This window comes from Homarus americanus, unplaced genomic scaffold (assembly GCF_018991925.1).
Source record: "Homarus americanus isolate GMGI-L3 unplaced genomic scaffold, GMGI_Hamer_2.0 scaffold26868, whole genome shotgun sequence".
NCBI lineage: Eukaryota > Metazoa > Arthropoda > Malacostraca > Decapoda > Nephropidae > Homarus > Homarus americanus.
In genome coordinates, this window is record NW_024739338.1 from 5,569 (window position 1) to 22,330 (window position 16,762).

Consider the following 16,762-nt stretch of genomic DNA (forward strand, 5'->3'; position numbering starts at 1 on the left):
CCACGACTATGATTATAACAACCACGACCATGATTATAACAAACCACGACCATGATTATAATAACCACGAACTAACGACCATGATTATAACAATCACGACTATGACAAACCACGACTATGATTATAAATAACCACGACTAAGGATCATAAACTACGACCATGATTATAACAACCACGACCATGATTATAACAACCTACTTATTCATGATTATAAATAACCACGACCATGATTATAACAACCACTTGACCAGGCGATTATAACAACCACGACCATGATTTTTGCAACAAACCACGACCATGATTATAACAAATTAATGACCATGATATACCAACCACGACCATGATTATAACAACCACGACCATGATTATAACAACCACGACCATACTATAATAAATCAATGACCATGATTATAACAACCATTTAATCATGATTATAACAAACCACGAACATGATTATAACAAATCCACGACCATGATTATAAATAACCACGACTATGATTATAATAAATCCACGACTATGATCATAACCACGACCATGATTATAACAACCACGACCATGATTGCAATAACCACGAATATGGATTAACCATACGACCATGATTATAAATAACCACGACCCGGCGTATATAACAACCACGACTATGATTATAACAACCACGACTATGAGATCATAACCACGACCATGATTATAAATAACCATTTAATTCATGATTGCAATAACCACGACTAAGGATTATAACAACCACGACTATGACCATAACCACGATCATGATTAGAATAACTACTTAATTCATGATTGTAACAACCACGATCATGATTATAACAACCACGACTATGACTTTCATAATCAATGACCATGATTATAATTAAATGATCATGATTTAACAACCACGACCATGATTATAAATTATCATAACAACCACGACTATGATCATAACCACGACTATGATTATAAATAACCACGACCATGATTATAACAACCACGACTATGATTATAACAACCACGACTATGATTATAACAACCACGACCATGATTATAACAACCACGACCATGATTATAACAACCACGAACATGATTATAACAACCACGACTATGATTATAACAACCACGACTATGATCATAACCACGACCATGATTATAACAACCACGACCATGATTATAACAACCACAACTATGATTATAACAACCACGACCATCTGGAAAACGATGTCGCTGTACGCTGTCAGCCGGACGGCGGTTGCACGCTAGCCAAGCACGAGCGTTCGAACTTTCACGCTTCAGTAAACTGTACCACCGGACTCGCCACCGGGGACGAAGGGCCCACGATCACTTGTTATGATACCATACGCCCGCGTGACACAACCTGCCTCCACCTTACCTTCACCTTATGACGTACTGCAAGTGTTTGAAGTCGTTAGGCGATTGGATAAACTGAAGATAAAGCGCTCATCCACCCCCTAATGACTTTCCAATGAAGGTCTACAAGGAGTTCTACCCGTAACTATCCAAACCTCTATGCTCCATCATCAATGTTCTTCGTGATTTCACTTAATAATCTCTATATACGAATATCTCTTGCTATTGTCAGAAGTTAATTTCAATTTGGAATAATTTCTGAAGGTAAAATATGTTGATGCCCTAGAAAAGTGAAATTGATAAGCAGTGTTATAAAGAGATGAACGACACAAGGCTGTCACACGGGTAGTCACGATTCAGTAAACGACTCGGGTTGATTCCAAGGTTTTGTCCGGATTGTGACCACTGGCGGACTACTCCAGTCTCTTATAAGGTGTGTTGATGACTTACCTGACTGTTTTAATTATCTGAACATTCAAATTAAAGAACAATTATTTTCCACTATTTTGGTACAATTTATTAATATATTCATTTTATTGTCAGTGGAATTATATGAAATTGTTTGATTATCAGAGTATTGCTATCCACATCAGCAAGTTAAGAGAAACTGGAACTGGTTGGCGTTCTCGGTGTGCTACGTCAGTGGGGAGCCGATTCGAGCACCGAGGTCTGGAAAGCTGCCGAGGCCACACAAGTTTCGTTGAGCGAGGTGCAGAGAGTAAAACGATAGGCGTGTGAATGTGAGCCCCACACTTATCATTACCCGTACACTAAGCTCCCTTGTTCTAAAATTAATCGTCTCTTAAAAAATATCTATTGTCGGGGTATTAATATTTTTGTAACACTTACTTTATACTCTTGCTTTTATTGTACCATCAAGACCATTATATCATATATTGTTACGTAGATAGAAATTACCATTGTAGTAAATATATATTTGCCGTCAAGACATGATCCTGACTGTGCCTGTCCCCTTGTTTCACCTTAATATAACCCATGTTGTATTACTTCCCTCTCTTATTATATTAATGTATTATCAACTCCACTGTAAAATATGTATACACTTATAATAGAAATGTAAAAAATAAATAAAATAAATAAATAAGAAGTGACAATCGTGGTAACATTCTCATATGTATTTACTAACACCATGTCATGTGTACTAATCCAGATGATACTAAATGTAAAGTACCTCAGGTTAATGTAAAAGAGCAACACAAGTAGCCCTACCAGCAGATGGCCTGGATGAAACCTGTGTTAACCACACTGACACAAACACGCAACGAATCACTTCCAGTAACCTTGTTAGTTAAGGTTTGTATGTAAACAGTAATGATGTGTAAATGAATTATTAACATTTACAATGTATAATAAACATAGCACTGTGAGTGACAAAAAACAAAGAATTACGAGAAAGCGAGAGGACAAGGGCAGAAAAAGTCGAGCTCTGTGCCTGAGACACTGTTCCACTAGCGGTTGTGTCCGCCAGTCATGACGTCTTTTCGTTCATTCCAGATGGCTGTCTACTTTAAGTGGGCAGAGTATAATCATCACAACTTAATTATCAACAAAGCCATCGACCTTGGGTTTTGGAGAAGTCTTATACCATGGTTTACAGACTTCCTTAGTGACCGACGCTAAGCCGTACACAGTTACTCACCTGTGACGTCTCCCAAGGCATTAAAATGGGACAGCTATGCTTCTTCAAGCTTATCAATGATGCCCCGAGAGAAACTCCCGCTCGCTGGAAATATGTCAACGACTCCACCATTGACATCAGTGTAAACAACTCGGTTCCCGTCTACAACACCATACAGAATATATTGAACAGTCTCCAAAATTGGTCCTCAACCAACCATATCACCATTAACCATACCAAGGCCATGGATATAAACACCAACCTCTCCTCTGACCTTGACCCACTTCCCTCCAACACACTGGGCCCAACACACTCCAGGTTGTGGACCCCTCCAAGCTCCTCGGCGTCACTTGGATAACAAACTGAACTGGAAAACATACTTTAGTACAACCGTCAAATATTCTTGCTATCGTCTCCAGCTCCTCTGTTGTCTCAAATCCATCGGAGTTCCCACGTCTGAGCTTTTGAGTATTCACTCAACATTCATACTTTCTAAGCTCTCCTATGCTTCCTTTGTGGCTACACGCCGAGGAGTCCTGAAAAGAGTGCAGACGAGGGCGTGCAGGACTATTCTCTTCCCCTCCTACTCCACATAACAAGAGGCACTCAATACACTGACTCTCTCGCTTCCCTCTGATCACCACGACCTCGTCTACAAATTTGGTGAGAAGCTTCTGCACCATCCTCGACATTGTCTCCTGCTTCCACCCGAGATGCCTCGTCCGCAAACTCTGTTCGACACTACAACCGCATCCAGCCCATACGACCACGTACTAATCGCTATAAGATCGGTCCAATCCCAACCACTGTAAAAATTATCAACAACTCGTAGTCAACCAGTGTGTTGTTAACCACTGTATTCACTCCCTGTCAATAATATTGTTGTACTGTTACACACACACACACACACACACACACACACACACACACACACAAAACACACACACACAGTCAGTCACTCCCTAAACAAACAAGAGCCCCAACACTTCACACACACTTCAAAAAGCAGACTCAATCTCACCCCGATCTCCTGCAGACCTTCACCGAGGCCAGACAATACCCAGTGACCGTGAAGAGAGAATATTTCCACACTGTTTGCCAGACTTTGAAGAATAAAAGCTTTTGTCAGGAATTGTACACCTTGATGATTGTTACTTTTATCTAGTTTTGTGTGTTGTGTTGCCTTGTGTTGTGTTGCCTTGTGTTGTGTTGTGTTGTGGTGTGGTGTATCGTAGTGTAGTGAGGTGTGGTGTAGTGTAGTGTGGTGTGTTGTAGTGTAGTGAGGTGAGGTGAGGTGTGATGTAGTGTAGTGTGGTGTGGTGTAGTGAGGTGTGGTGTGGTGTGCTTTGTGGTGTGGTAGGGTAGGGTAGGGTAGGGTAGGGTAGGGTAGGGTAGGATTGGATAGGATAGGATAGGATAGGATAGGATAGGATAGGATAGGATAGGCTAGGCTAGGCTAGGTTATGTTATGCTACTTATGCTAGGCTATGTTATGTTTATAGCAAGGTAATCCCTTGTGGAGATGGGTTTAGCTTGGGAAAGAATTTGAATCTCCTGAGTACATTGATTTAAATGAACACGCTGGCGTAACCTCTTCAGTATATTATCGTCGTTCTTAATGGATGTGGAAATCACTGTTGTCAAGAGAATAACTCATCGTACTCAAGGTGTTAATATGACTGAAGTAAAAGTGACCTTTTTTTTTTACGGGGAATAGCCCACCCGGGCACAGGTCATCCACCCACAACGGGGGCGGGGGGGGAGGAAATAAGAAAAAAAGATAAAAAAAAGAAAAGATTATATTAATCTACACGACGAAGATGCCGGAACACCAGCTTTATGAAGTGAGACAGATTGTGTGAGTGTGGAAACACAGAAGAAAGCAGAGCATTCCACAGTTTAGCTGTGTGAGGAAAGAAGGAGTTACTATAACGGGTTATTCTAGTGTGACCGACATCCACAGAGAAATGGTGGGCACCGAGGGCAAGACGAGCCCACGGCCTTGCCGGCGGTACACAGGATGCCAAATCCACCGAACATTGCCCGTTAAAGTACCTGTAAAAGAGAGAGAGTGAAGCAACATTGAGGCGAAGAGAAAGGGAAGAGAGATTGTCGACTAAAGGAGGAGAGTTAATAAGACGAAATGCCTTGGATTCCACCCTATCTAAGAGATGGACAGAAGAAGAGCCACCCCAGATATGAGAGCTGTACTCCAAGTTAGGATGAATAAATCCCTTATATACTTGAAGCAACTGCTCAGGAGTGAAGTAGCTACGGCATCTGTACAGCATTCCCAGCTTTCGGGAGGCAGCTTTAGCAATGTTGTGGATGTGTGGCTTCCATGACATATTAGAGGAAATGGTGAGGCTTAGTATATCTATTTTATAATCTGCCAGAGTGATTGGGTCCTGAAATGTGATTGGTGGGAGATTTTCTGTTTTGGAAAGTGAAATTGGTAAATACTGAGTTTTATTGCTATTGAAATTAACCAAGTTTCTACCTCCCCATTCGGAGATGCTCCACATATCCGCATTGATAGATAAAATGATATCAGCTCTAGAAACAGATCCAGTTTAAGAGTTAGGGGGAAGGGGAAAATATGAAGAAAATTGAAGAGTAGAATCATTAGCGTAAGAATGGATAGTGTGAAGTAAATCATTGATAAAAATAAGTTAGAGATTAGGTGAAAGAACAGAACCCTCGACAATAACTGCCATAGATCGTACGAAAAATAATTATTAGACACACACACACACACACACACACACACACACACACACACACACACACACACACACACACACACACACACACACACACACACACACACACACACACACACACACACACACACACACACACACACACACACACACACACACACACACACACACACACACACACACACACACACACACACACACACACACACACACACACACACACACACACACACACACACACACACACACACACACACACACACACACACACACACACACACACACACACACACACACACACACACACACACACACACACACACACACACACACACACACACACACACACACACACACACACACACACACACACACACACACACACACACACACACACACACACACACACACACACACACACACACACACACACACACACACACACACACACACACACACACACACACACACACACACACACACACACACACACACACACACACACACACACACACACACACACACACACACACACACACACACACACACACACACACACACACACACACACACACACACACACACACACACACACACACACACACACACACACACACACACACACACACACACACACACACACACACACACACACACCGTGCAAGTATGTTCCAGTTATATCTTAAAGTGCTCCAGTCAGACACTCCCAAATGCTCCAACTGTTAGAATAGGGTGGAATCAAAGTCATTTCGTCATATTAACTCTCCTCCTTTAGTTGATAATCTCTCTCCTTTCTCTTCGCTATGTTGCTTCACTCTCTCTCTTTTACAGGTACTTTAACGGGCAATGTTCGGTGGATTTGGCATCCTGTGTACCGCCGGCAAGGCCGTGGGCTCATAACATCGTCTTGCCCGCGGTGCCCACCATTTCTCTGTGGATGTCGGTCACACTAGAATAACCCGTTATAGTACCTCCTTCTTTCCTCACACAGCCAACTGTGGAATGCTCTGCCTTCTTCTGTGTTTCCATGCTCTTACAATCTATCTCACTTTTAAAGCTGGTTTCCGGCATCTTCGTGGTGTGGATTAATATAATCTTTTTCTTTTCTATTTTAATTTCGTTTTACTCTTATTTTTCGCCTCCGAGGCCTCCATGACCTGTGCCCGGGTGGGCTGCTCCACTTCTCTAATGCTCCACCCACACACTCTCAAGCTCAACAAAACGTTCTTCAATGATCAACATCCTACACCCATATGGTATAGTTATTTATCTCTAAAAATGTTCCTGGCTACTCCAAATGCTCCATCAATCTAATACATGCTCTTCAATGCTCCAATAGCAATTGCTCGAAAGTCAGATACGGCGGAGAGGTTAGGATGAGTACTTACTTGGAATGATCCAGAGGGCCACGAGAATGACCTTGAGCATGGAGGGTCATGGTGGCAGCGTAGTGGAGGGGCCTCAGGGTGCCAATGTAATGGTTGAGTGCCACGACCATCAGGTGGAGGATCTGGACCAGTATACTGCCCATCCTCACTGCCTCTATGGACAGCTTGAGGCAGACGCTCAGGTGGACCTTGTGCACCACAGGCAAGTACGAACTGACCAGTACAGCTGTCAGGGGCAGTAACGGGTGACCATGATTACACGTGGGCGTTACAACAGGTGGGGATGATAACACGTATGGATGATAACAAGAGGGCATGATAACACGTGTGGATGATAACAAGAGGGCATGATAACACGTGTGGATGATAACAAGAGGGCATGATAACACGTGTGGATGATAACAAGAGGGCATGATAACACGTGTAGGATGATAACAAGAGGGCATGATAACACGTGTGGATGATAACAGGAGGGCATGAAAACACGTATGGATGATAACAGGAGGGCATGATAACGTGTGGATGATAACAAGGGCATGATAACACGTGTGGATGATAACAGGAGGGCATGATAACACGTGTGGATGATAATAGAGGGCATGATAGCACGTATGGATGATAACAGGAGGGCATGATAAATGTATGGATGATAACGTGTGGATGATAACAGGAGGGCATGATAACACGTGTGGATGATAACAGACGGCATGATAAAACGTGTGGATGATAACAAGACATGATAACACGTGTGGATGATAACAAGAGACATGATAACACGTGTGGATGATAACAAGAAGGGCATGATAACACGTGTGGATGATAACAGGAGGGCATGATAACACGTATGGATGATAACAGGAGGGCATGATAACACGTGGATGATAACAAGAGCATGATAACGTGAGGATGATAACAAGAGGGCATGATAACGTGTGGATGATAACAGGAGGGCATGATAACACGTGTGGATGAAAACAGGAGGGCATGATAACACGTATGGATGATAACAAGACGGCATGATAACACGTGTGGATGATAACAAAGACGGCATGATAACACGTGGATGATAACAAAGAGGCATGATAACACGTGTGGATGATAACAAAGAGGGCATGATAACACGTATGGATGATAACAGGAAGGCATGATAACACGTGTGGATGATAACAGAGGGCATGATAACACGTGAGGATGATAACAAGAGGTGCATGATTACACGTGGGCGTTATAACAGGTGGGATGATAACGTAAGGATGACAACAGGAGGCATGATAACACGTGTGGATGATAACAAGACGGCATGATAACGTGTGGATGATAACAGACGGCATGATAACACGTGTGGATGATAACAAGAGGGCATGATAACACGTGTGAGATGATAACAAGAACATGATAACACGTGTGGATGATAACAGGAGGCATGATAACACGTATGGATGATAACAGGAGGGCATGATAACACGTGTGGATGATAACAAGAGGAGCATGATAACACGTGAGGATGATAACAAGAGGGCATGATAACACGTATGGATGATAACAGGAGGGCATGATACACGTGTGGATGATAACAAGAGGCATGATAACACGTGGATGATAACAAGAAGGGCATGATAACACGTGTGGATGATAACAGGAGCATGATAACACGCATGGATGATAACAGGAGGAGCATGATAGCACGTATGGATGATAACAGGAGGGCATGATAACATGTATGGATGATAACACGTGGATGATAACAGAGGCATGATAACACGTGTGGATGATAACAAGGGCATGATAACACGTGTGGATGATAACAAGAGGGCATGATAACACGTGTGGATGATAACAGGAGCATGATAACACGTATGGATGATAACAGGAGGGCATGATAACACGTGTGGATGATAACAAGAGGGCATGATAACACATGGATTATAACAAGAGGCATGATAACACATATGGATGATAAGAGGAAGGCATGATAACAAGCATGGATGATAACAGAGGCATGATAACACTTGTGGATGATAACAGGAGCATGATATAACACGTATGGATAATAAGGAGGGCATGATATACGTATGGATGATAACAGGGCATGATAACACGTGTGGATGATAACAGGATGGCATGATAACACGTATGGATGATGATAACAGGGCATGATAACACATATGGATAACAGGAGGCATGATATACGTGTGGATGATACGGGAGGGCATGATAACATGTGGATGATAACACGTGTGGATGATAACAAGAGGCATGATAACACGTATGGATGATAACAGGAGGGCATGATGACACGTGTGGATGATAACAGGAGGGCATGATAACACGTATGGATGATAACACGGATGGATGATAACAGGAGGGCATGATGACACGTATGGATGATAACAGGGCACATGACAACACGTATGGATGATAACAAGAGGAATGATAACACTTATGGATGATAACAGGAGGGCATAACACGTGTGGATGATAACAGGAGGCATGATAACACGCTTGGATGATAACAGGAGGGCATGATGACACGTATGGATGATAAGGAGGACATGACAACACGTATGGATGATAACAAGAGAGAATGATAACACTTATGGATGATAACAGGAGGGCATAACACGTGTGGATGATAAGGAGGGCATGATAACACGCATGGATGATAACAGGATGGCATGATAACGTGTGGATGATAACATGAAGGCATGATAACACGTATGGATGATAACAAAGAGGGCATGATGACACGTGTGGATGAAAACAGGATGGCATGATAACACGTGTGGATGATAACAGGATGGCATGATAACACGTGTGGATGATAACATGAGGGCATGATAACACGTATGGATGATAACAAGAGGGCATGATGACACGTATGGATGATAACAGGGCATGATAACGTGTGGATGATAATAGGATGGCATGATAACACGTGTGGATGATAACAGGAGGGCATGATAACACGTATGGATGATAACGCATGGATGATAACAGGAGGCATGATGCACGTATGGATGATAACAGGAGGGCATGATAGCAGTGGATGATAACAGGAGGGCATGATAACACGCATGGATGATAACACGGATGGATGATAACAGGAGGCATGATGACATGTATGGATGATAACAGGAGGGCATGATAACATATGGATGATAACAGGAGGGCATGATAACACGTATGGATGATAACAGGATGGCATGATAACACGTATGGATGATAACAAGGGCATGATAACACGTGTGGATGATAACAGGAGGGCATATTAACACTTATGGATGATAACAGGAGGGCATAACACGTGTGGATGATAACAGGAGGGCACGATAACACGCTTGGATGATAACAGGAGGGCATAACGTGTGGATGATAACAGGATGGCATGATAACGTGTGGATGATAACATGAGGCATGATAACGTATGGATGATAACAAAGACAGCTATGATGACACGTATGGATGATAACAAGAGGGCATGATAACGTGTGGATGATAATAGGAGGCATGATAACACGTATGGATGATAACAGGAGGGCATGATAACACGTATGGATGATAACACGGATGGATGATAACGGGAGCTTGATGAAACGTATGGATGATAACAGGAGGGCATGATAACACGTATGGATGATAACTAGGGGCATGATAACATGTATGGATGATAACAAGAGGGCGTGATAACACGTATGGATGATAACCAGGGCATGATAACACGTGTGGATGATAACAGGAGGGCATGATAACATGTATGGATGATAACACGGATGGATGATAACAGGAGGGCATGATGACATGTATGGATGATAACAGGAGGGCATGACAACACGTATGGATGATAACAAGAGGGAATGATAACACGTATGGATGATAACAAGGGCATAACACGTGTGGATGATAACAGGAGGCATGATAACACGCATGGATGATAACAGGAGGGCATGATAACACGTGTGGATGATAACAGGATGGCATGACAACACGTGTGGATTAACATGAGGGCATGATAACACGTATGGATGATAACAAGGGCATGATGACACGTATGGATGATAACAGGAGGCATGATAACGTGTAGATGATAATAGGAGGGCACGATAACACGCTTGGATGATAACAGGAGGGCATGATAACACGTGTGGATGATAACAGGATGGCATGATAACACGTGTGGATGATAACATGAGGCATGATAACACGTGTGGATGATAACAGGAGGGCATGATAACACGTAAGGATGATACACGCATGGATGATAACAGGAGGGCATGATGACACGTATGGATGATAGCAGGGCATGATAACATGTGTGGATGATAACAGGAGGGCATGATAACACGTATGGATGATAACACGGATGGATGATAACAGGAGGGCATGATGACATGTATGGATGATAACAGGAGGGCATGATAACACATATGGATGATAACAGGAGGCATGATAACACAAGAGGATGATGATAGGTTGGGTAAAGGTTAAAACACCTGTAAGATGTGGGGAAGATAGCACAGGGAGATAACACTGGGTAAGATAACAGGAAACTCGAGAAGACAGACGAACGATAATTAGATAAGTTAACAAGTGAACATTATAACAGGTAGATAAGGTAACAGGTGTGCGATAACAGGTGTGTACGATAACAGATGGGCACGATAACAGGTGAGTAAAGATAACAGGTGGGCACGATAACAGGTGAGCAACATAACAGGTTGTACGATAACAGGTGTTAATAAGATAACAGGTGGGCACGATAACAGGTGGGCAAGATGACATGTGTGTCGATAACAGGTGTGTAAGATAACAGTTGGGCACGATAACAGGTGAGCAACATAACAGGTGTGCACGATAACAGGTGTGTAAGATAACAGGTGGGCACGATAACAGGTGGGCAAGATGACATGTGTGCGCGAATAACAGGTGTGTAAGATAACAGGTGGGTACGATAACAAGATAACACGTGGATAACAGGTGAAGATAACAGAGAAAGGTAAGTCTCACTCACTCACCTACAGCCAGGGAGAACAAGAGGAGACTCACATACAGCCAGGGAGAACAAAGGGAGATTCACTCACCTACAGCCAGGGAGAACAAGTGAGACTTACCTACAGCCAGGAGAACAAAGGGAACTCACTACCTGCAGCGGGGAAGAAAGGGAGACTCACCTACAGCCAGGGAGAACAAAGGGAGATTCATTCACCTACAGCCAGGAGAACAAAGGGAGACTCACCTACAGCCAGGAGAACAAGAGTGAGACTCACCTACAGCCAGGGAGAACAGAGGAGATTCACCTACAGCCAGGGAGAACAAGGAGTTCACCTCAGCCAGGAGGAAGAGGAGACTCACCTACAGCCAGGGAGAACAAGAGGACTCACCTACAGCCAGGAGAACAAGAGGAGACTTACCTACAGCCAGGAGAACAAGAGGGGCTCACTACCTACAGCCGGGAGAAGAAAGGGAGCTCACCTGGGGGAGAACAAAGGAGATTCATTCACCTACAGCCGGGAGAACAAAGGGGCTCACCTACAGCCAGGAGAACAAGGGGACTCACCTACAGCCAGGGAGAACAAGGGGAGATTCACCTACAGCCAGGGAGAACAAGAGGAGATTCACCTACAGCCAGGAGAACAAGAGGAACTCACCTACAGCCAGGGAGAACAGAGGGGCTCACCTACAGCCAGGAGAACAAGGGAGACTCACCTACAGCCAGGGGGGGAGGAGACTCACCTACAGCCAGGAGAACAAGAGGGAGACTCACCTACAGCCAGGGAGGAAAGGAGGAGACTCACCTACAGCCAGGAGAACAGGGGAGACTCACCTACAGCCAGGGAGAACAAAGGAGATTCTCACAAACCAGGGAGAACAAGAGAGACTCACCGGCCAGGAGAACAAGGAGACTCACCTAAGCCAGGAGAGAACAAGAGGAGATTCACCTACAGCCAGGAGAACAAGAGGGAGACTCACCTAGCCAGGGAGAACAAGGAGACTCACCTACAGCCAGGGAGAACAAGAGGGAGACTCACACCTACAGCCAGGGGAGGAGAACAAGGAGACTCACCTACAGCCAGGGAGAACAAGAGGAGATTCACCTAAAGCCAGGAGAACAAAGGGAGACACCACACCAGGGGAGACTCACCAGCCAGGAGACAAGAGATTAGGGGAGACTCACCTACAGCCAGGAGAACAAGGAGACTCACCTACAGCCAGGGGAGAACAAGAGGGAGACTCACCTACAGCCAGGGAGAACAAGAGGGAGACTCACCCACCAACACCACAGCCAGGAGAACAAGAGGAGACTCACCCAGCCAGGAGAACAAGGGAGACTCACCTACAGCCAGGGAGAACAAGAGGAGATTCACACCAGCCAGGAGGAGAACAAGAGGAGACTCACCTACAGCCGGGGAGAACAAGAGGCTCACCTACAGCCAGGAGAACAAGGAACCCCAAAACCACACCAAAACAAGGAGACTCACTGGCCAGGGAGAACACTCACCTACAGCCAGGGAACAGGGAGATTACCTACAGCCAGGGAGAACATGAGGAGACTCACCTACAGCCAGGAGAACAAGGGAATACCTACAGCAGGAGAACAAGGAGACCACCCCCAAAACAAAACACCACACCAAAACCCACAGCCAGGGAGAACAAGAGGAACCCACCTCAGCCAGGAGAACAAGGGAGACACCTACAACCAGGAACAAAAGGAGACTCACCTACAGCCAGGAGAACAAGAGACCTAAGCCAGGAAACAAAGGACCACTACAGCCAGGGAGAACAAAGGGAGATTCACCACCTACAGCCAGGAGAACAAAGGGTGACCACCTACAGCCAGGAGAACAAGAGGAGACTCACCTACAGCCAGGAGGAACAAGAGGAGACTCACCTCACAGCCAGGGGAGAACAAAGGAGACTACTACCTACAGCCAGGGGAACAAGAGGAGACTCACATACAGCCAGAGAACAAAGGGAGATTCACTCACCTACAGCTAGGGAGAACAGAGGGTGACTCACAGCCAGGAGAACAAGAGTGAGACTCACCACAGCCAGGGAGAACAAGGAGACTCACTTCACAGCCAGGGAGACAAAGGGAACTCACTCCCACAGCCAGGGAGGCGGTGTTGGCGGCAGCGGGGAGAGAGACGCACTGTTGGAGACATTGGTCGCTTCACCCAGGGCATGCAGCACACACTACTGCACTGCTCACCACTCCTGAAGTCACGCAGAAGGCTATGATTACCTGTAGAAGGATGGAGGTCAAAGTGGGTTATAGGTGAAGAATATGTTTTGCCCTTGATCAGGTCAGAGGTCAGCTGGTAAAGCATAGGTCATTACTGTGGTCAGGTCAAGGTCAGCTGTTGAAGGATAGGTCATTACTGTGGTCTGGTCAGAGGTTAGCTGGTAAAGCATAGGTCATTACTGTGGTCAGGTCAAGGTCAGCTGTTGAAGGATAGGTCATTACTGTGGTCTGGTCAGGTAAGCTGGTGAAGGGTGGGTCATTACTGTGGTCAGGTCAGAGGTCAGCTGGTAAGCATAGGTCATTACTGTGGTCAGGTCAAAGGTCAGCTGTTGAAGGATGAGTCATTACTGTGGTCAGGTCAGAGGTTAGCTGGTAAAGCATAGGTCATTACTGTGGTCAGGTCAAGGGTCAGCTGTTGAAGGATAGGTCATTACTGTGGTCTGGTCAGAGGTAAGCGAAGGTGGAAGATTGCAGTCAATGCATGGTCAGGTCAGAGTCAGCTGGTGAAGGATAGGTCATTACTGTGGTCTGGTCAGTTGCTGGTAAGCATAGGTCATTACTGTGGTCAGGTCAAGGTCAGTTGTTGAAGGATAGGTCATTACTGTGGTCTGGTCAGAGGTAAGCTGGTGAAGGATAGGTATAGCATTGGTCAGGAAGTTGGTCAGGTCAGGTCAGGTCAGGTCAGGATTATAATATTTTATGACCTAATTAAGTTCATTATCACCTTGTTGGTATTTGAAGTATTACTCTACGGGATCCGCCTAAGTGTCATTTTACACCTGATGATATGAAACACCCTAAAGCTGCCTGGGGTTAGTTGGATATAGGTAGGTTAGTTAGAGTTGGGTTAGGTTGGGATTGGTTAGGTTACATGTTCAATCATCAGATGAAATAAGCTGGCGAGTTAATCTTCAGGGATTTCAAACTAATTTATTATAATGATTTGTAAAAACGCACAGCAAACGGACCATTCTTCACCTAATTTGCTAATTCAGTCCCCGAACAGGATAAGTTTGGCTCAAGTGTTGTAATCTTCTGTACTGCCGGGAAAACTTGGGGCCATTCCTTCCTCAACTCAGGTGGTATGGGAGAACTGATGGCGGATTATAATGTTTCTAATCAACTCAACTTCTATCTGACTGTGAAGGAATGAGGAGGTGGAATGGTGGAGGTGTAGGTGGAGGAGATGTATGAGGTGGAGGTGGAGGGAGGAGGAATTCAAGGTGGAGGTGGAGGAGGGTGGAGGAGATGGGAGGAGGATGAAGGTGGTGGAGAAGGGAGAATTCAAGGCGTAGGTGGAGGTGGAGATCGAGGTGTGAGTAGGTGGAGGTGGAGGAGGGAGGTGGAGGTGGGTGTAGGTGGAGGTGTAGGGTGGAGTGCAGGTGGAGATGGGAGGTGAAGGTGGGAGGAGAATTCAAGGCGTGGGTGGAAGTGTGGGTGTAGGTGGAGGTGGAGGAGAGATGGTGGAGGTGGAGGAGGTGGAGATGGGAGGAGGTGAAGGTGGAAGGGAGGAGGAATTCAAGGTGTAGGTGGAGGGAGAAGTTCAGGAGGCGGTGGACAGGTGGAGGATGAGGAGGAGGTGGATGAGGAGGAGGAGGAGGAGGTGGATGAGGTGGAGGAAGAAGGAGGAGGAGTGGATGAGGTGGATGAGGTGGATGAGGTGGAGGAAGAAAGACAAAAATGAAAAAGAAGATGACTAGCGGCTGGATGAGGCCGAATAAGGCTGACATAAGACTTCACCACACGGCTGACAGTTAAAAGACTTCACCACACGGCTGACAGACTTCACCACACGGCTGACAGTTAAAAGACTTCACCACACGGCTGACAGTTTAAAGCTTCACCACACGGCTGACAGTTAAAGACTTCACCACACGGCTGACACGCAAAGGCTTTACCACCGGCTGACAGTTAAAAGACTTCACCACCACGGCTGACACGTAAAGACTTCACCACACGGCTGACAGTTACAACACTTCACCACACGGCTGACAGTTAAAGACTTCACCACACGGTTGACACGTAAAGACTTCCACAAAGACTTCACCACACGGCTGACAGTTAAAGACTTCACCACGGCTGACACGTAAAGACTTCACCACACGGCTGACAACTAATAAGACTTCACCACACGGCTGACAACTAATAAAAGACTTCACCACACGGCTGACAACTAATAAGACTTCACCACACGGCTGACAACTAATAAGACTTCACCACACGGCTGACAACTAATAAAGACTTCACCACACGGCTGACAGTTATAAGACTTCACCAGCTGACAACTAACAAGACACCACACGGCTGATGGGCTACACACGGCTGACAACTAATAACGCACTTCACCACGGCTGACAGTTACAGACTTCACCACGGCTGACAGTTAAAAAGACTTCACCACACGACTGACAGTTA

The 16,762-nt window shown here is 45.1% G+C and overlaps 1 protein-coding gene across 1 annotated transcript; it reads left to right on the top strand.

Annotated features, from left to right (window-relative positions):
- The first annotated feature begins 7,133 nt into the window (after positions 1-7,133).
- On the top strand, positions 7,134-13,850 carry LOC121874516 (filaggrin-2-like). Its single transcript, XM_042378669.1, has 3 exons — positions 7,134-7,309; positions 12,126-13,106; positions 13,286-13,850. Exons 1-3 carry the CDS (start codon positions 7,134-7,136, stop codon positions 13,848-13,850), a joined length of 1,722 nt encoding a protein of 573 aa, XP_042234603.1.
- The last annotated feature ends 2,912 nt before the right edge of the window (positions 13,851-16,762 follow it).